The sequence below is a fragment of the Phacochoerus africanus genome, chromosome X, assembly GCF_016906955.1.
Source record: "Phacochoerus africanus isolate WHEZ1 chromosome X, ROS_Pafr_v1, whole genome shotgun sequence".
NCBI lineage: Eukaryota > Metazoa > Chordata > Mammalia > Artiodactyla > Suidae > Phacochoerus > Phacochoerus africanus.
The window spans coordinates 91682212-91706674 of record NC_062560.1 but is presented as its reverse complement, the minus strand read 5'-3'; the positions used below and the strand labels follow the sequence as shown (position 1 = coordinate 91706674).

Genomic DNA, 24463 nt, shown 5'->3' with positions numbered 1-24463 from the left:
TTTGAGCACTTCAGTGTTTGAAAGGACAACAAATAGTGTTATGCTGTGGTGCCAGTTGGTACTTTTTATTTAAAATTTTCATAGCATTTGACAGACAAACACGCTGTAATAGAAAAAGTACTCTTATCTGGGAGTCTGAAGATATGAGTCCTGCTATCCATTCTCATTAGTTTTGGCCTTTGGGAAGCCACTGAGCCTTCCTGAGTTTTTAGTTATTCTCTTTACCCTAGGATATTGTGGGAATCAAATAAGGTAATATGTATAGGCGTTTTGAAAACTCAACTGCTACATAATAGAAAGTGTTCTTTTAGATGCAAGTCAAAACCACAAAGTAGTTGTGACTCTAAATACAAAGCACCTACTATATGCCAAGGGGCTGTGTTAATTAGTGTAGGAAGTAGAAACATCAATGGCACACACCTCTACCTTGAACAGGTTCGTGTGGCTCTGGGGGCAGTAAAGAAAGAGCAACCAAATCTTTAGTTGATTTTCTAGAAAAGCTAGAATTTGAAATGAGACTTGAATAGTAAGTTACATTTCAACAGGATGACTGTCTAAGGACCACTTCAGATGTAATAATCCCACTACCGTGTCCTGCTTCCTGCCTCTCTACCTCCAAGAATTCAGGATGCCTTAGCCATTTTTTGTTTTTATTCCTTTCCCTGAAATGTACTTTTTATGAATCTCATGTGAAGGATAGTGCTGTATACAAGCGGAGTGTCTTGTCATCACCACCTTAATTTATCAGTGACGAGATCAGGATGAGAATTCTTGTGGCAGAGTTGAGAGCTTCGAACGTCTCTAGAAATACTCTTCTTCCCATCAGACCATAGTTAGCACTAAGAATTCGAGTATATTTATTCTGAGTGTTACTTTAGTTTCAGTAACCTGGGAATCTTCTTAAAAGTACCTGTGACAAGTGGGAAAACAGTGTTCTGTCTCTCCTTTCTTTGCCTCCCTCTCTCCCTCCCCATTTCCTACTTCCTACCTCCTTCTTCCCCTTTTTGATTGAGAAATAAACCTTAATTAGGTTAAGCTCCCAGGTTTTCAAGGTTGCTTTTAAACAGCAGTCTAACCTACTACTGAAGTATATACTACAGTAACTAAACCTTAAAATGTGGCTTTGGCTTAGCAGACATGCAACAGTGAGGAAACCCGTATTGAAAGCTGAAAAGATGGCCAACTATATTAAACAGTGAGAAGAAATTTGTTAACACTGTTGCCTCACACAAATTGAGGGTCATATTAGGTGCCTACTCAGCAGGCACTTCTAGAAGTTGGGAATCAAAACCTTATTTGTGTGTATTAGTCTTTTACACTAATTGAAATTTTTTATTATGTAATTGTGGATTCACGTATAGTGGAAGAAATAACAGAGGTCCTGAAGAAATAATGTAGAGTTCCTATTTATTCTTTTCCTAGTTTTCCCCAGTGGTAACATCTTACAAAACTGTAGTATAAAGAGTTCTCATCATGGCTCAGTGGAAACGAAGCCAACTAGGAACCATGAGGTTTCGGGATTGATCCCTGTCCTTGCTCAGTGGGTTAAGGTTCCAGCGTTGCCATGAGCTGTGGTGTAGGTTGCAGACGTGGTTTGGATCCTGCATTGCTGTGCCTGTGGTGGAGGCCAGCAGCTGTAGCTCCAATTCGACCCCTAGCCTGGGAACCTCCATATGCTGTGGGTGTGGCCCTAAAAAAGCAAAACAACAACAACAACAACTAAAACTGTAGTACAGTGTCGCAACTAGGGTATTAACATCTATAAAATCTGACTTGTTCAGATTTCCAGTTTTACTTGTGTGTATGTGTGTTTAGTCATATACAGTTATATCACAGGTGCAGGTTTGTATATCCACAACTAAAGTCAAAATACAGAACAGTTCCACTACCACGAGAATTTCTCAATACTCCCCTTTTATCGCTACACCCACCTCCCACCACATTCTCCTACTCCTTGCTCCCCTAATTCTTGAAAACTTCCAATCTATTCTCCCTTTCTAAAATTTTATCATTTCAAAATACCATCTAAAATGGAATCATACAGCATGTAATCTTTAGGGGTTGGCTTTTTTTTTTTTTTTAAACTCAGCATAATTCCCCAGATATTTATCTTACAAACTGTTGTAAGTCCATCTTAGATGTTTCCAGTTTTTGGCTGCTGGAAATAAAACTTCTATGAATATTTATGTACAGAATCTTGTGTGAACATAAGTTTTCATTTCTCTGGGGTAGGTGCCCAAGAGTGCAATTGCTAGGTTATATGGTAGTTGCATATATAGTTTTATAAGAAACTGTTACAATGCTTTCCAGAAAGGCTGTACCATTTTTATATGCCCACCAGGAATGTATAAGTGATCTAATTTGTGTCCTCAGCATTTGGTATTTTCACTATTTTTTTTTTCATTTTAGCCATTCTGATAAATGTGTAGTGAGATCATTGAAGTCTTAATTGGATCATGCTTTTGGTGTCAAGTCTAAGAACTTTTTGTATAGTCCCATATCCCCTAAATTTTCTCCAGTGTTTTTTTTCTACAGTTTTATTGTTTTATATTTTACGTTTAAGGCTGTGATCCATTTTGAGTTAATTTTTGTATAAGATGTGAGATTTAGGTAAAGTTATTTTTTTCCTCTATGAATATAAAACTTTTCTGGGATTTCTATTCCATATATTTATATGTCTTTCCCTCCACCAATATCACACTCTCTTCATTCTAGTAAGCCTTAATATCTTGGAGAGTGATTTCTTTCACTTTCTTTTTCTCCATCAAGGTTGTTATATCTATTTTAATTTCTTTACATTTCGATAAAAATTTGCTGGGATTTGATAATAATTACATTGAATCTGTAGGTCAGTTTGGAGAGAATTGACATCTTTACTATGTTGATTCTTCTCATCCATGAACATAGTATGTCTCAATATTTATTTAGATCTTCTTTGCTTGCTTTCATCAGCATTTTGTCATTTTCAGCACCCATATCATATTCATGTTTTGGTTTTGCTAGACTTATACCTAAGTATTTAATTTTATTGGTAGTGATTACAAATGGTATTGAATTTTAAATTCTGGTTTCCACATGTTCATTGTTAGTACATAAAAACTCAGTTTTTATGTTATCTTATATGCTTGATGAATTCACTTCTTGGTTCTAGGAGTTTGGTTTTGGGGGGTTTTTGTTTTGTTTTGGTTTTGATTCCTTGGGATTGTCTACATAGGTAGTTATATCATCTGCAAAAAGGGACATTTTAATTTCTTGGTTTCCAATCTGTATACTATTTATTTCTTTTTCTCACATTGCACTGGCTAGAACTTCAGTACCATGTTGAATAAGAGTGATGAGAGCAGACACCCTTTCCTTGCTTCTGAGTTTAGTTTTTCACTAGAAGTATGATTTTAGCTGTAGGGTTTTTTGTAGGTTTTTTTTTTTTTTTTTAACAAATTGAGGTAATTCCACTCTTCCTGACTTTTTATCATTAATGAGTACTGGATTTTGTCAAAGGCTTTTTCTACATCAATCAATATAATCGTGATCTTTCTTTAACATGTTGATATGGTGGATTACATTGACACATATTTCAACACTGAGTCAACCTTACATTTATGGAATAAAATCTACTTGGTCCTGGTTACTAGTTCCTTTTATACATTGTTGGAGTTGGTTTGCTAGAATTTTCTTGAGTATTTTTAAGAGTTTGATTTTTTTTTTAATGCTCCTGAGCAGTACTCATCTATAGTTTTCTCTTATTTTTTTGTACTGTCATTTCTTAGTTTTGTTATCAGGCCTCTATTTTTAAAATTATTTATTTGTTTTTTTCTTTTTATAGACACACCTGCCATATATAGAAGTTCCCAGGCTAAGGGTTGAATCAGAGCTGCAGCTGCCAGCCTGCACCACAACCATGGCAGTGCTAAATCTGCCCACATGTGCAACTTATGCTGCAGCTTGTGGCAATGCCAGATCCTTAGCCCACTAAGCAAGGCCAGTGATCAAACCAGCATCATCATGGACACTGTGTTGGGTTCTTAACCCACTGAGCCACAACAGAATTCCAGGCCTCTGTTTTAGAAGAGTTTGTGAAGAATTGGTATTGATTTGTCTTTAGATATTTAGTAGAATTCTCCAGTGAAACCATCTGAGCCTGAATATTTCTCTTCTGGGAACTTTTTAATTACTAAGTTAATTTCTTTAATGCTTCTGGACTAGATTATTCATATTATCTTGGTTGAGTTTTCTTAATTTGTGGTGTATTTCTACTGTCATTTAATTTATAGGCATAAAGTTGTTCATAGAAATATTATCCTTTTAATGGGTGCAGGTTCTGTCATGATATACCCTCTTTTATTCCTTATATTGATGATTTGTGTTCTCAATTTTTTTTCCTGTCTTGGTACAGAGGTTTTGTCTCGTTATTGAGGTTTATCGATTTATTGATGTTTTTTTCTGAAGAACTAGCCTTTTTGGTTTTCTTGCTTTTTCTCAATAGTGTTCCTTTTTTTTCAATTTCTGTGAAAACTACTCTTTAATATTTCCTTCTATCTCCTTGCTTTGGGTTCATTTTACTCTTTTTCAGTTTTCTTAAGTTAGGAACTTAGATTTTTGTTTTGAGACCTCTCCTTGTCTCTAAAAGTATTCTCTTTTAAGGCCTTCCTGATAATCTGCATTTTTGAAACCTTGGTTGTCATCTCTAATCATCAATTTCACTAATGTTTCTCTATCTGTTCTAAAGCTCCATGTTAACAAATATCTGCACATAGGATATGCCAAAAGCACCTCAAATTAAATTTGTATAAGTTTATCATTATCTTCACTCTCTCCTGGGCCTCCCAGATCTGTAACTCCTTCAACTTTTCTTTTTCTCAGCTGATTGCTACTATTTATTCAGAGACTTAAGATAGGCTGTTTCAATTTCTTTAGTAAGTGATTATAATTATACTTTTTAAGTAGCTCTTGAATCTTTTCTTTTCAGTAGATAACTGCCACTGCTTTATTTCAGATCTTCATCCTCTCCTACTTTGAAAGTGGAATAGTTTTATATCATTTATGAGAAATATCAGTCCCTTGTCCATACCCCATTTCCTACTCCCCAGAAGCATATTCATTATTTTAGCTATTTTTTTAAAAAAAGCAAAATATCAGTATCTCTAAAAACCATGTATACTACTACTTTTTAGTTTTTCCATTATAGGCCGTCTGTGCTGACTTCCCAAAATAAGAGGTGAGGATTTAACTCTTTTATACCTCTTTCTTTTTCTTTCTTTCTCTTTCTTTCTTTCTTTCTTTCTTTCTTTCTTTCTTTCTTTCTTTCTTTCTTTCTTTCCTTCCTTCTTTCCTTCTTTCCTTCTTTCCTTCTTTCTCTCTCTCTTCCTTCCTCCCTTCCTCCCCTCACCACTCCCTTCCTTCCTTCTTTCATGTCTTTCTTTCTATTTATCTATCTATAATATACATAATACATGCATACAATATACAAATATATATGATTATGCAATTCATATAATATATATACCACCATACCACCCTCATTTTTTTTTACGGTCACACCCACATCATATGGAAGTTCCCAGGCTAGGGGCTGAACTGGAGCTGCAGCTGCCAGCCTATGCCACAGACACAGCAACATGGGCTCTGAGCCACATCTGTGACCTACACCACAGCTCATGGCAATGCCAGATCCTTAACCCACTAAGTAAAGCCAGGGATCATACTCGCATCCTTGTGGATAGTGTCGGGTTCATTACCAGTGAGCTGCAGTGAGAACTCCTGAAAAGATCTTTAATCTACCCTCACACTTAATGGATAATATTGAATGTCAAATTCTAGCTTGGAAATAATTTTCTCTTAAACTTTTGGCAATATTGTCCATTATCTTCTAGCTTTGAGGGCACTTTAATTCCTGAACTTTTTTGTTAACTCTTCATTTTTATGTTTTATTTATTCTACGGAAGTTTTAAGGATCACAATATTGAAATTTCAGCTGACCTGCCTCATTGTGGGTCTGTTTCATCCACTGAACTGGTGTTTGGTGACCTCTTCCTATTGGGAAATTAATTTCTTTCAGTTTGGGGAAATTTCCTTCAATTAGGATTCTGATAATTTACTTTCCTATGTATTCTCCATTAAGAATAAGAAGATTCTGGAAGTTCTTTTATTCTAATGTCTGATATCCTAGACTGATCTAAATTTATTTTCTCTAGTTTCTCTTTATGTCTTTGTTAAATTTTCTCAGATATTTACTGAACTTTTTATTCCAGTCCTTCTATTGATCTTTGCTTCCTGCCATAATTTTTATTTTGCAAGCGTTTGTTGTGTTGTTTTATGATTGTGTGTGTGCATTAAATAGCACCCAGTTCTTATTTCATGGATTTAATATCCTCTCTCTGAGGATATTAATGATATTTAAAAATATTTTATTCTTCCTGGATTGTTTCTTTCAACTTTCTTTATCTTTCTGTTTTGTTTTGGTCTTTTATGTGTGTGTGGTGGTTAATTTATTTTGTTTTTTTTTTAATTAAATTTTATTCAGGTATGGTTGATTTACAATATTGTGTTCCCCCTGGTCTTTCTTATGTTAGAAGCTTTTCTCAAATATGTGGTGATCCTTGATTATCCATTTATATTCAAGAATGAGACACCAAATTGTGGATGGGGCTTATTTACTAACTTGGTATAAAGTAGCTTGGCAAAAACTTTTGATTGGGGATTTTTAGGATTTTTTTACCTTTAGGATTTTTCTCTTTAGTTGATCATATTCTTCAAAGAAGAATTTTCTAATTCTTGGCTAGAGATTAATAAATTTAGTGGTAAGCCAGTATTCGTAAAGCTGTTAGAGAGGGGACCAGGGGCTCAATGTTCATTTTGTAGACTTTTACTTAATCTCTTGCAAGCTTTAAATCGCTGTTTTTGGTACAGTTTCCCTGCCCTCAGCTCTGTCTGGTATCCCGTCTAGAGGTCATCTGTTTACCCTCTCCAAGGAAAAGCCTTCTGTTGGGCTTGGGTAGGGAGAATCACCCAGATGCATAGGATGTGGTGAAAAAGAGGGGGTCTCTTTAATCATTCATATTCCTGCTTTTAGCCCCACTTTCAGCACCACTTTGGATTACCTGTCCTGCTAATTCCAAGTCTTTTCTATGGTTCTAGTTAAATTTCTCAAAATTTTGTTCTTGTCTCCTTTCTTTTGTCTTTGTCCTTGTAGTTTTATGCTTTTATCCTTTTCTTTTTTTAAAAGTCTCCTTACTGCTCTTTCACCAGTGTTTTGGAATGCAGTAGCAATAAATTCATATGTTTAAATCTTTAACCAGGAACCTCACTGATCTCCTTTCCCCAGTGTTACCCGACTCCAATTCACTTTTACACAACTGCCAGAATGATCTTGATATAATGATACTCTATTCTAATCATCTCTTCAGTAGTTCCCATTGCCCAATGATAAATTGTTCCTTTGCATAATTTACAAACTACTCTGTATAACCTAATCTAACCCCTGCTGTTTTCAGCTTCATCTTTTTTTCATTGAAGTATAGTTGATTTACAATATTGTGTTGGTTTCAGAAGTATAGCATAATGATTCCAGTTTTTTGCAGGTTATATGCCATTATATGTTATTACAAAATAATGGGTATACTTCCTTGTGCTATCCAGTAAATCTTTGTTGGTTATCTATTTTATGTGTAGTAGTTTATATGTGTTAATCTCATACCCCTAATGTGTTCCTTCCTCCCTCTCTTTCCCCTTTGGGAACCCTAAGTTTGTTTGCAATGCCTGTGAGTAATATTTTTGGTTTTTACAAACACTTAATATTCTTTTCTCCATGTTTTTGGATGTTCAGTTGATTCTACCTGGCATATCCCACCCCATCATTGTCTGGTAGCTGCTCCCGTGCCAGACCATCTCTTCTGTGAACGCTTCCTTGACTCATCTTTCTAATAGGTTATTCTACATATGATATTATCAGCATTTATCATACACTGTTGCAGCTGTTTATTTACATATTTGCCTCTCTTACTGGAATTTGAGATCCTTGATGATAGAGATTATATCTTAGTTATTTCTATATCTTCAGAACTTAACAATGTCTGACATGAACTTGGGAGCCAGTATATGTTTTTAATTTATTTGTCCCCTGATATGTACATAGCACACTGTACTCAGCTTTTTTTTTTTTTTTGTCTTTTTACTATTTCTTGGGCCGCTCCCGCAGCATATGGAGGTTCCCAGGCTAGGGGTCGAATCGGAGCTGTAGCCTCTGGCCTACGCCAGAGCCACAGCAACGCGGGATCCGAGCCGCGTCTGCAACCTACACCACAGCTCATGGCAACGCCAGATCGTTAACCCACTGAGCAAGGGCAGGGACCCAACCCGCAACCTCGTGGTTCCTAGTTGGATTCATTAACCACTGTGCCACGACGGGAACTCCTGTACTCAGCTCTTGATGATAAAGAAGATACAAAGCTAACAGACATGTGTATGTGAATTTTTTTCCATGTTATTAAATAGTCTATATCTTAATGGTTGATAAATTTTCCATTGTAAGGATACACCACATTTTTACTTAACTAGTACCTGTTGTTACTTATTGATTAATATTTCCAGCTTTTTGCTCTTTTAAATTGTGCTTCACTGAGTCTAGATGTAGCTAAATTTTAGGGTACCTCCATGATTATTGGGCATAGATAAAATTCTTAGAAGTTAAAATGGCTGAATTAGGAAAATTTTTTCTTTTATAGGCTTTTGACTTACAGTTCTTTCCAAGTAAGTTGTACTAGTTATATTTTCACCACCAATTCATTAGGGTACCCATCTTTCTGCACTCCTTTTATTACTGGTTCTAAAATCATTATCACTACCACTACCATTATCATTATCATTCCTTGCTAAAAGTTATAGGTGAAAATATTTCCCTTTAATTTACATTCCTCTGAATATTAATGAGGTTGAGTTTTTTAAAATGTTTATGATAGGACAATGTAAATCAACTATAATAGTAAAAATAAAAACCTTAAATCAATCAATCAATCAATAAAAGCATTTATAAACAATTTATATTTGATTTTCTAAGTTGCCTGTTTATATCTTTTGACCATTTTTTATCAGGATATTTTTTCTCTTACTGCCACAGTCATTTTTTCTACAAGGAGAATAAGAGGTACACTATAGCAGTGGTTATGAGTATACATTGCTTCCTTTGACAGTGAATTTAATATTATCTAAGAATATTTGTATGTATAACTTAAAAATATTTACAGTAGAAAACAGTGTTTGTGTTTAATGACCAAGGCTCTAATTTTCACAACTTTCTATGAAAGTCTTCTAATCTTTACCTGAAATATTTGCAAGCAGGCTAAGGTGAAGAAAACATCTGCCCCAAACAGAATGGGGCTAGCTGGAACCAGTTTTACCAGAATCTTATTTTTTTTTTTGGGGGGGGAGTCATTTTTAAGAAATATTTTAAACATACAAATATGCTGTTTTAAACAATAGCTGTTTAACTAAAGCTATAGGCTTGTACAAATAGCACAACATCCAGTTTTAGGACATTTTTCTATTACCTCCAGAAGTTCTCTCTTGCTCATTTATGGTTAATCCCCATTCGTATTCTGAGCCCCAGGCAACCACTAATTTACTTTCTGTCTATATAGATTGGCCTTTTCTGGAAAGTTTAAATACATGGAGTCATATTATATATGGCCTTTTGTGTCTGACAATGTTTTCAAGGTTCATCTATGTTGTAACGTGCATCAGTACGTCATTCCTTTTTATCATTCTAGTGTATGAATATACCATATCTTTTTCATCCTTTCATCAGTTGTGTTTTCTTTTCTTTTCCCTTTCTTTTTTTTTTGTTGTTTTTTTTTTTTTGTTTTTTTAGGGCCGCACTTGAGGCATATGAAGGTTCCCAGGCTAGGGGTCAAATCGGAGCTGTGTTTGCTGGCCAACACCACAGCCACAGTGATGCAGGATCCAAGCCACATCTGTGACCTACACCACAGCTCACGGCAACGCTGGATACTTAACTAACTGAGCAAGGCCAGGGATCGAACTTGTGTCCTCTTGGATACTAGTCGGGTTTGTTAACCACTGAACCATGACGGGAACTCCTGTTTTATTTTCCATATATAATTTTAGCTCTTACATTTAGGTCAATAATCTACCGTGAATCAATTTTTCTTCATAGTTAAAGGTAGGGGTTCAACTTCATTTCCTTGTAGATATGCAGTTGTCCCTGTATCATTTGCTGAAAAAGACTATGCTTTCCCCCACTGAATTGTCTTGGCACCTTTGTTAAAAATTGACTATACAGAAGGTCTAAATAGACATTTCTCCAAAGAAGACAGACAGATGGCCAAAAAGCACATGAAAAGATGCTCAACATCACTAATTATCAGAGAAATGAAAATCACCTCACACCAGTCAGAATGGCCATCATCAAAAACTCTACAAATACATGCTGGAGAGGGTGTGGGTAAAAAGGAACCCGCCTACTCTGTTGGTGGGAATTTAAATTGGTGCAACCACTATGGAGAAAAGTATGGAATTTCCTTAAAAGACTAAATATTGAACTACCATATGATCCAGCAGTCCCACTCTTGGACATATATCCAGACAAAACCATAATTTGAAAACATATATGCACCCCAGTGCTCATACCAGCATTATTTATAATAGCCGAGACATGGATGCAACCTAAGTATCCATCGAGAGATGAATGGACAAAGAAAATGTGGTATATGTACACAATAGAATATTATTCAGCCATAAAAAGGAATGAAATAATGCCATTTTCAGCAACATGGGTAGACCTAGAGATTATCACACTAAGTGAAGTAAGTCAGACAGAGAAAGACAGACATCATATGATATCACTTATATATGGAATCTATAAAAAATTATGCAAAAGAACTTATTTACAAAACAGAACCTGACTCACGGATTTCAAAATCAAATTTGTGATCACCAAAGGGGAAATGTGGTGTGGAAGGATAAATTAGGAGAGTGGGATTAACAGATATACAATACTATATATAAAATAAATGACTAACAAGGACGTACTGCATACTCTGTAATAACCTATATGGGGAAAGAATCTGAAAAAGAGTGGATATATTATATGTATAACTGATTCACGTTGCTGTACACCTGAAACTAACATATTATAAATCAACTATTTTCCAATAAAATTTAAAAACATCAATTGATCATAAATATAGGGTTTTATTTCTGGACTTTCTTTCTGTTCCACTGATCTCTATCCTATGCTAATACCATACTGTCTTGATTACTGTAGCTTTGTAGTAAGTTTTAAAACTGGGTAGTGTAATTCCTGCAATTTATTCTTTTTATAGTATTCTAGGTCCTTGTCTTTTCATGAAAAATTTAAAGCTTGTTACTTCTATAAAAATAGCCCACTGGAATCTTCATAAGGATTGCATTGAATTTGTGGATCAATTTGAGAACTGATAACTTAACACCACTGTGTCTTTCAATCCATGAACCTGGAGCATCTAATTTTTTAGATCTTCTTTAGTTTCTACTAGCAATGGTTTATAGTTTTCAGTATACAGATTCTATAGTTAACTTGGTAAGCTTATTCCTCAGTATTTTGAATCTTTTGATGGTGTTGGGAGTAGAGTTGTTTTCTTAATTTCATTTTCATAGTGTTAATACAGTTACTTTTTTTAAAAAACTGTCAGACGTGCATAGCATATTTCCCGTCAAATTTTGACTATTACTAGCTTTTTACTTCTAGTTTGATATATAATTTAATAGGCCTTCAGAGACCAGTCACGCATGCATATCATGGGACCAGAACTCTGGGCAGTTAAGTGCCTGGGTGCCCTTAAAAAATAAAACTCCAAAAAATTTAAAATATGTTAATACAGAAATAGTCCTGAGAATTCAATTTGAAGACATGACAAAATATTTATGGTAAGACTCTCTTAATAATGCTGACTTGCGTTTCTCAACATTTCATTGATTTTGAAAATTTGTGTAAATGTCCTCCTTTGCATTTAACATGTATCAATCAGCAAATTAAGCAGATTGTGCTTATGTTGACACTTCTGGCCTCAAGTTAACGGTTTGTTTGTAGTGCTCATTTGTGCTTCTACCACATTGAAAAATGTTATCTGGGGGAAAAAATTTGCACCCTGCAGTTAGTTATTACAACAGAAAGGAGATGGGTTTTGCCAGATGGTTTTCCTAGTCTTTTCGTAGACAACCATCATTTACATCACTTGTTCTTAAAAAAGGTGTGAGCTCACAGAATGCCTATATGTCATAAGATAGGGTGAGATATTATACTTCAAAAACTACATAGCATTGCTTCTTTTACCAATCAGTTGAAGAAAACTAAAGTATATTTTTTCACATTTTTAGTTTTTCTCTTGTAAAATTTTTCTGAAATTTGTGGCACCAGTTATTGCCTCTGAACCACTGAGCATTAATAAACCCTAAAACAAATGACCAAATTTATTTGTGCATGTAAATAGAAAACGTCAGATTATCACGCTTACTTCAACGGCTTATTTTTACCACAGAAAGTTACTGTTTTATAAGGTAAAATGAATGATATTTTGTGTTGCTCTGCCACCGAGCAAATTTAAGGACCACCAAGTTAAATAAATCATTAGAAATGTGAAGATACTCAGTGTACTAATTTGCTTATAGGCAGCAAAGACCCACCAAAATCTACACATTCAATTTAATGACCATCCTGTACGGTGCTTTTAGGCTGTAATGAGTAAAAAGCAGCTAACAGTTCTCTTCGACAAAACATACAGTGTCAAGTCGACTGTTACTTACCTGAAAGATAGGGAAAGCAAATCAAGAACGGTCTTCCTGTTCACTGTTTTCAAAGTTTCCAACTAGATAGCGGCAGTTTTTGGTCTTCTTTATTTTTAATACTTAAGGCTGCTAACATTGACATGTAAAGCTTTATAAATAATAGGTTGAAGGGAGAACATAAGTTATTATGTCCCTGGGCTATTTTGACCTCCGAGTAACACTGCCTGACTTCCCCCCCGTAGGCATGCTGCAAAGGAAGGTAGAAGAGGTAACACAGGTTTTCGAGCATCGTCGTCGCCAGGAGCAAGACCGCAATATCAGGATTGCTTTTGATTGAATGATCCTGTCTTCAACATGCTGTTTTTGGATTATACATGACCTATAAATGTTAATGGTGTTCATCAGAGTAGTATTTACAGTTACAGTTCAATCTTTGGTGGCAATAAAGTGTATGTTCATTTTTTTCCCATTTAACTATTGTGCCGTTGAGAATGATACTGTAGTTTGGCTTTTAGTAATAGCAAAGCAAAGCTATATCGGCCCTTCTCTCTAGGCAGCAACCTATTTGATGTTGACTCTGTGCGTAATTCGCGTCTTACTCTTCTAGGTTCCATATCTTACCGCCAGCACACATGGTCCTCACTCCAACTGGATCATAGAGAAATGTTTGCCAAAAAAGTAGATGCCAACCAGTCTTTACTGGATGCCTATTAACATTCAATGTATAGTGCTAGATACTGTAAAGTCTCCTCAAAGGAACTGTCTACTTTGATATGTAATTAATGCCTTTCTGTATAAAAACAATATAGACAATGCAAGAAGTGTGTTATGTATTACAGAAAGTATGTTATAGAAATTCAGAGACGGGAGGAAAAGCTAGGGAGGATTTAGGATTAATTCAAGGTTATTTTTAAAAGGGAATCCAGGCAGTTCACTTGTTTTTGATGTACAGATAATCTGATGTTTTACTTGGTTTTAGTGTATGATTTATGGTTGTGGATTTTGTGTATTTGTTTGTTTATTCGCTTCTTAAGAAAAAAGCCTTGTTCTTAGCTTGGGAACAACTTGATCTCTTGTGTTTCATGCTTTACTGAAGTCATAAATAAAGGCGATGCCCTGAAAAATGAAAGTATAACACTAAAATAAACTCCTTAAAAGTTGTTGAGTGACGAGAGCTTAGTTACCCATAATTACTGAGCTGAATTTCTTTTGTACTGACTGATCATGACCATCCTTAGGGGTACATATTACAGAAAGAAAATATTTTAGAAATAGTATCAGTGATTTATATCACTTTACAAGTGAACCAAATATCAGAACTTACATGACCCCTGTTTTTCCTACCCACACTTCTCAAAGTAGCAGCTTCTAATCAGGTAAGTTATTGTTAATTTTATGGGTGATTTCTGTAGGTAAACAGCTTTTGAATATAATCTTGAGTAATCTCTAATTTTGAGTCCAGTATTACTACTATTATAACCCAGACAAAAACATTTTCCCTATTGTGTCTGGAGATTCAACTCTTGTAGTCTCTGCACACATTAAGTTACACATTCAGTAAAAAGAACATAGTATGTAGGAGGAAACACTGGATTTATTCTTGTCCCTGCTTAATTAACTGGACAAATAATTTCATTTGGAGCCTTATCTTTTGCCCATAACATGAAAGAGTTGGACCATATTAAGGTTTTCCCAAGTAGAAGAAACTAGTTTTCATTTCTCTGAAGTTTTGTGATTCCTTTGTCTTTTTTTTTTTTTGTCTTTGTTGTTGTTGTTGTTGTTGTTGTTGCTATTGCTATTTCTTGGGCCGCTCCCGCGGCATATGGAGGTTCCCAGGCTAGGGGTTGAATCGGAGCTGTAGCCACCGGCCCACGCCAGAGCCACAGCAACACGGGATCCTAGCCGCGTCTGCAACCTACACCACAGCTCAGGGCAACGCCGGATCGTTAACCCACTGAGCAAGGGCAGGGACCGAACCTTCAACCTCATGGTTCCTAGTCGGATTTGTTAACCACTGCACCACGACGGGAACTCCTCCTTTGTCTTTTCACTACCAGTACATGCTTAAAGTTCCTCAGTAAAATAAAGAAAGAAAAGACTGTTGACTTTGCATTGGAAGTTCTAGTGTTGTTTTTTTTTTTCCCCCCCTGCCATAGAAGAGACAGGTGGATGGCAAGTGGCTTCCAGATCGGTACGGTAACATTGTAGGTTTCCTGGGAGCTCTCACTGTACTATTTGGAATCTGGAGCCCTGGACTAACTTGTCTTTAAAGTTCCTTCTGACTCTGGTCCTAACATGTGTCTAAAAAACATTGTTGAACAAATACGAATTAAAATATCAGAAATAATAACCTTTTCTTTCCAGTAATTTTAAGGCTACCTTTATGTTAGGGACTGGAGTCTTGACTAACCATTGTCAAAGACCAGCTAAGATAGTAGCTGAAGGAGAATTCTTAAATGTGTCGTGCTGACACTTCTGCAGTGCTTATCTACTTTTTTTGTCCTTTGAAAAAGATGCTATATTTATTCTCCCTATAACAGCATTTATGCTATCTCATTTGGGGAATTTGAAAGACATGCACAGTTGTTTACTCTTAATATTTCATGAGTGATGCTATCCGTCTTCAAGAGACGATTTTTGGTTTTCGCATCTTCTTTCATATCTGGAAATTATAATTGCTTCATAATGTATTCATCAGAAGTGTGCTGTGAACAAAGCACCTAAAAAGGACAAAGCCTGAAAATATGTCTATGTTAAGGAGGAACTTCTGGCTTAATTAAGCTAACCTTGTTAAATTGTCAGAAAGACAAATGAGGCATATTTTTCAGTTTGTCATAAATTCTTCTGGGGTGAAATTGTGAAATTACCTTGTGGTAAGATCTCTGTGCCCATGAATAACATCTAGAAATCGCAAAGCTTTTTATATACCGTCTGACATCCTTTTGAAGTGGAGAGAGGGATGCTGTGGGAAGCGGAATAACTATTCCACAGTTAATAAATTTGGCAGAGCTAGAAATAACCTGGTTTTCCTTCTAGTGCAATTTTCTGAATTCTTGTCCCTTGGTACCTACCACTCAGACTGGCTACAGTTATACACAGGTTTAGAGTACTTCCTTATGACCTTGCTTTTTAGTTGTAATTCTACCCCATATATGTATTTTTAGCCATTCATTCTCCACTCATCCCACCTAGTGGATTTGTAATGTAGTGTGTATCACCTCAGTACCAATAGGATGTATTTTTAGAAGTTGTATACAAGTCTGGTGTGGGGGTCAGTGTAGTATTTGTTTCACCTTTTGACACCTTCCCAGGGGACAGGCACACCAGCAACCTTGCTGTATTTTTCCATTTCCTTTTTGACCAATGTGTCAATTGGACAGTTTGGTTGAGCAGCAGAATCCAGCCCCACCACCATATAGGATTTACCTGGTATGACCCACACTTTGTTTTTGCTTACATTCGTCCCTGTTCTGCACCAAAGCCACAAAGTGGTACGTATTAGAGCTGCATCCATTCATCTGTGTGCTTCAAGAGCAGTTATTTTCATATGACAGGTTTTGAAAAACTAATATTTTCCATGACATTCTCGTCTGTTAGAAATTCTCGGCATAGGAAGTACAATGTCTTCCAGCAGCTGCTCTTTGGTCTTATCCTCTTAATTTGTGTGCTGTAGTACAGTCAGTTTTAATAAAGCTAAACCTACTGGATAAACTTGGAATATTTGCTCATAGATGACCACCCTTCAAAGTGATTTTAAAACCATTCTTTTGTGTGGTGCTTTATAAGCACCCTATTCTGAGGAATTATCCCCATTTTACAGTTGAAGAAACTGGCCTAGACCAGTTAAAGAAACTTAATGACATAGTCTTGTAACTTGCCAAAGCTAAAGTTCAAGTCCAGATTGCCTGCGGTTATTGTCAATAATTGTGGGAACTGAGAATCCGAGCTGTGACCCCCTCAAACCCATGATCTTTTTCTTCTTTGGCTCTTCGTGATATAACAAAGGTTCTCTTTAACAAAATATTAATTAGGTAATATAATCATGTAGTTCAAATTTCAAAGGATACTAGAAGATAGAGTGAAAAGTTTTTCCCATTCTTACCCCTCACCATCCAGTTCCTCTACCTGGAGTCATTTACTTACCGCTTGTCAATATGTTTTCCAAGAGATATTGTATATATAAGCAAACACATGCATAAATTCCTTTTTTTTTGTCTTTTGTCTTTTTTAAGGGTGCACCCGTGGCATATGGAGGTTCCGAGGCTAGGGGTCGAATCGGATCTGTAGCTGCCGGCCTATGCCAGAGCATCAGCAATGCCAGATCCGAGCCACATCTGTGATCTACACTACAGATCATGGCAATGCCAGATCCTTAACCCACTGAGTGAGGCCAGGGATCCAACCTGCAACCTCATGGTTCCTAGTCGGATTCGTTTCCACTGTGCCACTACGGGAACGTCCATAAATTCCTTTTTAAAAAAACTCAAATGGAAGCATCCTATATGCATTGTTCTGTACTTGGTTTTTGCACTAAATACATTTTAGAGATTGTGCAGTAGCAGTCCATGGAGAACTTTGTCATCTGTGGGACTGCTGCATAGTTTTCTGTTCAGTGGATGTATAATATTCCTGGTTATTTAAGTTTGCAATATTCTATTAGAAACAATGTTGTGACTAATTTGGCGCGAACACACAGCCACAGTCACATACCCAGACCTTGAAAGCAGAGGCAAGATTAATAGGAACACATTCGAGAGAGGGGCCAGGATTTGGTGATACTGGATGAGAATCAAGAAATCAAAGGCGACTCCTAGATTTATAAGCTGGATATTTTGGTTGTTGCCTTTATCCTACATGAGAAATTCTAGAATACACCAGTTGCTCAATGCTCAATACATCCTCATTCGCTTATCAGCGCTGCAGACTACAATTCCCAGAGTCCCGCGCTCCACCACAATCCCCTTGGAGTCGGCCGCGCAGATTTCTGGGACTTGAAGTCCGCGGCCTATTTACCCAAGTTAGAGCTAGGGGCCTGTGGAAACATGAAGAGGTAAGGGCTTGTCTGAGAGCTGGAGGTGAAGGGCGCTCTGTTCTACCTTTTAACTTTTCAAATGGCTTTGTTACTTTGGGTTTGGGGTATGTCACATTATGGGGAAGGGGTTTCGAGTGAGCGGGAAGACAAAGGAGGAGGGAAAAGGGGAAATGGGCTGGACGGGCCTGTAGGGCGAAGTTCAGGAAGGGCCGCCGCTGCCTCCGGTCCCCGTAGGGATGCCCTCCCGGTACAGGAGCCTAGGCCACGGCGCCGGCCCCGGGAGCTGGACAGATGCTGTGGCTTCTTCCCGTTTCAGAGGGACCCACCGAGGTAAAAGGGTCTTGGCTGACTGATGAAACTGGTCAGCGCCTGAGAAACATGGGCCGACCCCTCCCTGTCCCGCCCTACCTCCACCCCATCCTCAGAGAGGGGCTCAGGGCGCATTTGTTTGCAGTGTTTGTGTGTTAAAGAGGACTTGCTCGGGCTCGGAGAGCATGTAGCGCTTTCAGATCTTAAAGTAAACAAGTGGTACTTTGTTTCTACAAATTTAGAAGCAAAGTATCAAACCCGTTCCATGTACTATCGGAAAAGAAAAGCATTGTTGCGAGCAGTTCCCCCTACCGGTTCTGCAGGAAATGGCAGCTTTAACGTGGCTGGTCATTGTTGAAAGCCTGAGCTTACTATTGACCTACACAAAGCCTTTTTAAAGAATCCTCCTTAAATTAGTTTTGTATTCACTCTGCAAGTAGAATAATCACTCTGGAGTAGGGTGGTACATTTAAATTCTTACTGGTATAGTGATTTCCTGCACTGTCAGTTTCAGCATCTTTTTTTAAAAAATTCTGATTATCCTTGCATTTCAAAATGACGTTTTTAAACGTTTATGATATACTCATACATGCAAAATAATGTGTATATACAGGTTGTTAAATAAGAATAGGTTTGTACCCGTTAAAAGCTTTAGAAATAGAACATTATCAGTATCATGTATCATAGATACTGTGTCAACTGATACAGCAGTATGATTGATACAGTATCCTTGGCACACTGTCAGTATCAGGAGTCCCCAGGGTGCCTGCCCCTGAGTGTTTTTCTTCCCTCACTGAGGAGAATCGCTATCTACTATTTCATGTTAATTATCTCCTTGCTTTTTTCTTTTTAAATAGATTTACCACATATGAATTTATATCTGAACAAAATGCTGCTAGTGGTATTCAATTTTCGACTCTATTTAGACAAATATTGTCTGAGTTTTTCTGTGATGATTTTTTTTCCCTCAACATTTCTTTTTGAAATTCATGTGTACTGATATATTTAGCTCTGGTTTATTCATTTCAAAGGCACTTTAAACTTAGCAAAAACTTTCAGAATTCTAAATAATAAGTAAAAATTAAGATAATTAAAAGGAATTTTGAAAACCCTAAGCCTATGGGTATTTAAAAATTTCCCAAAGTGGGTATAAGTCTTTCTAGAATATGGGAATCTTGTTTATACATCTTCTAGGGCTCGTCATAACCCCAACAGTAAGTGGCTATTTATTAAGGAAGATTAATATTTATTTTTCCTCAAGGAGTTAACTCATTTTATTTTTGTCTTTTATAATCTGTTGTTGCACACTTAAATGGCCTTGCTACTTCTTTTCTTTTCCTTCTTCTTCTTCTTCTTTTTTTTTTTTTTTTTTTTGTCTTTTTAGGGCCATGCCCACGGCATATGGAGGTTCCCAGGCTAGGATTGGGAACTGTAGCTGCTGTCCTCTGCCACAGCCACAGCAATGCAGGATCCAAGCCATGTCTGCAGCCTACACCACAGCTCACGGCAACACCGGATCCTTTACCCACTGAGGGAGGCCAGGGATCAAACCTGTGTCCTCATGGATGCTGGTCAGATTCGTTTCCTCTGAGCCATGATGGGAATTCCCTCCTGCTCTTTCTTTACACTCAGAGTGTTTAATTATTTAGGGTTTGCTAGATCTAATTAGCATTTCCTAGATTTCCACACAGTAATGCTTAAGCTATAAAATGTTATGAGCCCCCTCACTTTTATTTCTCTACTCTCTCCTTTGGTGATCTCCTCTCTCACAATTCCAGATCCTGGCAGCACAGATGACTCAAGATTTCCATGTGCAGCCTCGACTCATCTATGCAATAATTGTCGTATGTCTCTTTCCTTTAGCCAATGTCACATACTGTCACCTCAGACTCAGTTGAAGCATTCCTGATGTTTCATGCTGGTCTTGTAATAGATAGTTAACTCAACACGGCTAAAACATCTCTCAGTTGTATAGCTTAAAATTCGGGGTTATCTTTCATTTCTCCCTTACCTCCACCTTCAAAAGGCCTTTCTCATCTAAACCTTCCTTTCCATTTCTACTATCACCACTCCAGTTTGGACTTTTATCACCTTATGCTTGATAAATTTAAATAGTTTCCTAACTAGTTCTTCTGGTTTCTTTCTTACTAATCTATAAGGCGTATTATAACCACATTCATTTTCCTAAACTATCACTTGTACCACGTCACTTAACTGCATAATAAATTACTTCTAATACTGCACCTTAAGGTCCAGGCCTCTTAGATGGTGTGTGTTTAAGGCCATTCACAGTCTGAGTCTAATTACCCTCCCAGCATCGTCTGGCATTGCCCCCTTACATGAATGCCAGCTAAATTGAGCTTCTCATTATCTGCCCCAGAACATATTTCTGTCCCTCCATACTCGCTCTCCCCATTCCCTCCTTCATCACACCCAATCCTTCAAATGCCAGGGTAAGAATTACCTTTCCCAAGTTTTCATTTACTATGTTGCCTCCCAATGATCTCTTTCTTCTGTGAACGCCTACTGATTTGGCATATGCTTCTTTATATCTTCTTTCTCCTTCTCACTCCCTCTGTCCCTCTGTCTAGCCCTATTCTTTTCCCTCTCCTTCCTCCTCCTCTCTCTCCCTCCCTCTCTGCACTCCCCCACATGCACACAACACAAACATTTCTATTACCTCTCCCTGAATAAATTACAAGTTTCTTGAGGATAGGGCCTATGTCTTGAATATCTTTGACACCATCAGTACCTAGCAAAGGGCATTCACTGTCTGCAGGTTGTTTAGCTAATGTTTGTGGAATGAATAATAAAAAACAACAAATAGAAAAGTGTTGGGAGTTCCAGTCGTGGTGCAGTGGAAACAAATCTGACTAATATCCATGGGGATGCAGGTTCAATCCCTTGCCTTGCTCAGTGGGTCAGCAATCTGGCGTTGCCATGAGCTGTGGTATAGGTTGCAGACGTGGCTCAGATCCCCCATTGCCGTGGCTGTGGTGTAGGCTGGCAGCTGCAGCTCCGATTTGACCCCTAGCCTCAGAACTTCTGTGTGCCATGGGTACGACCCTAAAAAGCAAAAAAGAAAAAGAAAAGAAGTGTCTTTGAACAAATGGGATCCCTACTAATGGTAGATAATATAGATAAAGAATGTATTTTGAGATTTACTGTCTCTTCTATTTTCCATGTATATTGTTATATCTACCCCAGGGTCAATAGCTGTGTGAAGAGTGACGAGCATGTCCTGGAGGAGCTGGAAACAGAAGGGGAGAGGCAGCTGAAAAGCCTCCTTCAGCATCAACTTGATACCTCCGTCTCCATCGAGGAGTAAGTATTGATTTTGCAAACAGGTAGAGTATCACAGACCCTCACCTGCAGGTGACAGATGCCTCATAAAGCCTGGATGGAACACTCCTCTCTCACCTCCCTTTTCTTGGCAAACTTTTTTTTTTTTTGTCTTTTTGCCTTTTTCTAGGGCCACTCCCATGGCACATGGAAGTTCCCAGGCTAGGGGTCTAATCCGAGCTGTAGCCACCAGCTTACACCACAGCCACAGCAATGCAGGATCCGAGCCACGTCTGCGACCTACACCACAGCTCATGGCAACGCCGGATCCTTAACCCACTGAGCAAGGCCAGGGATCGAACCTGCAACCTTATGATTCCTAGTTGGATTCATTAACCACTGTGCCACGAAGGGAACTCCTTGGAAAACTTCTTATTAGGCAGAGTTTTACTTCTGTGTTTTCCTCTAGGAAGCCTCCCATATCCCACTCAGTCTGGGCTAAGTACCTTTCCTGCATCTTCCTTTAACATACATAGCTCTTATAATCCCGTATCATCACTGCCTGTTTAGTTGTCTCTCTTCCACAGTTCTTCCACAAAAACAGAAAGCGTTTATCTTTTTTTACTGTTAAATCTTCTGTACCTAGCACAGTGTCTAAAGCATAGTAGGTTCTCAGTAAGTAAATGTTTGATTCAGTCGTTTGTTAGTCCCAGAGCAGGGGGACTGTTAAGGGAGTTTCACACCGTTGCAGTAGTGCTTCAGCCTAGAAATAGAACGTGAGGGAGAAATTGCTGCTGGGTTTCATTTGTGCCTCTTAATGGGGAGCCCCATTTCGGTGAATCGTGGTAACTTGAAGATGTTCTTACTCTCTTCCTGCTTGTTTTGCAGATGCGTATCTAAGAAGGAGAGCTTTGCTCCTGGTACTATGTACAAACCCTTTGGAAAGGAAGCAGCTGGGACTATGACTTTGTCCCAGTTCCAGACTCTGCATGAGAAGGACCAGGAGACTGCTTCTCTCAGGGAACTAGGACTCAATGAAACAGAAATCTTGATCTGGAAGAGCCATGTTTCAGGTGAAAAGGTGAGTGGGCCAGTTTTTTCCTGGAGACTAAAACCTGAGATCTCTTCATTTGCTACCGAGAACCTTTTCCTCTGCTCCTTGACTTCTTCACTAACATGTCTAGAAATGGCCGTTTCTGGGCCCTGGTCATTTTCTTTCTTGTTTACAGTATCAGATCTTCACTTTCAGGGTGTGTCTGATGTGATATATGCCATCTCATTTCTCTGCTTTCAGAGGACGAGACTTAGGGCAACCCCTGAAGCAATACAGAACCGTCTGCAAGACATTGAAGAAAGGATCTCAGAACGTCAGCGCATCCTTTGCCTGCCACAGAGATTTGCAAAGAGCAAACAGCTGACCCGGCGAGAAATGGAAATAGAAAATTCTTTATTTCAGGGAGCTGATCGTCACTCCTTCCTCAAGGCTCTTTATTACCAAGGTATGTGGTCGCCACTGACTCAAGACGTCCTTTCACTGACAGAAAGATTTAACATCAGGGCATTAACTGTGAAGAGTAAGCGAAGCGAGTAGGGGAAAGACAAACGATCACTACTCTTGAGGAATGTATAGTCCAGTGAGAAAGACAAATATATACATAGTTGCAGTACAGCATGGAAATTGCTCTTGTAGAGATGTGGCTAAAATGCTGAGGGGACAGAGGATGTAGAACATTTAAGTCTGGTTGAGGGAGTCAGGAGTTGACATTTGTACCAAGTCTTGACAGACCAACAGGCATTGTCAGGTAAATAAGGGGGCGAGGGCATCCCCGATAGTGGGTGAGTAGGAACAGGAGTGTGAACGAACCTGGTGTGTCTAGGGAACAACGTACAGTTCAGTGTGGCGGGAAGTATCAGACCTGGTGAGGACTGACAGGTGATAATACTGGAAAAGCAGGCGAGGCTAGATTGTGAAGGCTGAACTAGAAATGAGCACAAAAAATATAGATAAATGGTGTGTGTCTCATCCGGAAAGAATGAGTTTAACAGACAAGTTTTGCTAGGCACTGTGAAAGGTGTGCAGAAGTTTAAGAAATGGCTCCTGACTCTGTGCCAATCGCTGTCTTGTTGGCGAGAGAAACATATAACATTTAATGACAATGCTAGATCCAGTTGCTAAATGCTGTAGGAGTTCAGAGGAAGGAAAGGCCACTGTGCATTGGCATGACTGAAGATGGCCTCTCAGAGGAGGTAAGATTTGAATGTTCTTTGAATACTACCAAGTCTGCAGAAAGGAGAGGGAAAGGCAATTCACTTGTAGCAGATGTTGCAAGCACTGTGGCATGTTTGAAGGTGTCAAGAGAAACAAGATTAGGAAAGGGGCTAAAATTTTTGAACTTTATTTTGGCAGGTAGTCTAGTATAGACTGATACAGAGTTAGTTATTCAGTTAGTCGTTTTGGATATGGTTAAAGGTCTTTGTGCCACAGGAGTAAATAAGGTGAAAACAGTATTTGAAAATGATTAGTTTAGTGGCCAGTAAAGAGGATGCACAAGAGGAAGAACTGAAAGCAGGGAGAAAGATGTAGGAGGTGTCACGGTCATTTCGGCAGGAAGAGCTGGACTAGAATGATGGCAATGGAATTGGAAAGAGAAGTGGGTATGGTTATAGGAGACATTACAAAAGAAGAATTGGTAAAACCTGTGGTCTGAGAATGAAGGTCAGTGGGGAGGAATGTTTCAGAGAGAATAACCCAGGTGTTTCAAGGCTGTATGACCTAACAGTTGGCAAAATTAAGAAAGACTTTATGAGGAACTTTGGAGGAAAGATGATGAATTTGATTTTAAACATGTTGAATTTGGGAGACTGGCAGGATCATCAGATGCAGATATTGAGGAGGCTGCTGGAAAGGCAGTAGTGAAGCTTGGGAGAGAGGGCAGAACTAATAGAATTGGGACTCATCTGTGCTCAGACAACAGGTAAAGCCAACAGAATGAATGAATGACTCTAATGAGAGACAGAGACACCGTAGTCATGGAAGAGCAGTGGTGAAGGAAGAACCAAAAG

The 24463-nt window shown here is 38.1% G+C and overlaps 2 protein-coding genes across 3 annotated transcripts in view; both read left to right on the top strand.

The window, feature by feature from the left end:
* NUP62CL (nucleoporin 62 C-terminal like) overlaps positions 1-13913 on the top strand; it is an 84953-nt gene extending 71040 nt beyond the window's left edge. The window contains exon 13 of the mRNA XM_047764240.1: positions 13020-13913. Within this exon, the coding sequence (XP_047620196.1) occupies positions 13020-13114 (95 nt within the window). The 3' untranslated portion in view covers positions 13115-13913. The remainder of the gene's footprint in view (positions 1-13019) is intronic.
* Positions 13914-17770: 3857 nt separating this feature from the next.
* The window catches only part of RBM41 (RNA binding motif protein 41), a 61912-nt gene continuing 55219 nt past the window's right edge, over positions 17771-24463 (top strand). The window contains exons 1-4 of one of the 2 annotated variants that reach the window (XM_047764802.1): positions 17771-17827; positions 21326-21442; positions 22289-22481; positions 22695-22899. In XM_047764802.1, the coding sequence (XP_047620758.1) occupies positions 17820-17827; positions 21326-21442; positions 22289-22481; positions 22695-22899 (523 nt within the window). In that variant the 5' untranslated portion in view covers positions 17771-17819. The remainder of the gene's footprint in view (positions 17828-21325; positions 21443-22288; positions 22482-22694; positions 22900-24463) is intronic. The other variant, XM_047764804.1, reaches the window with a different exon arrangement.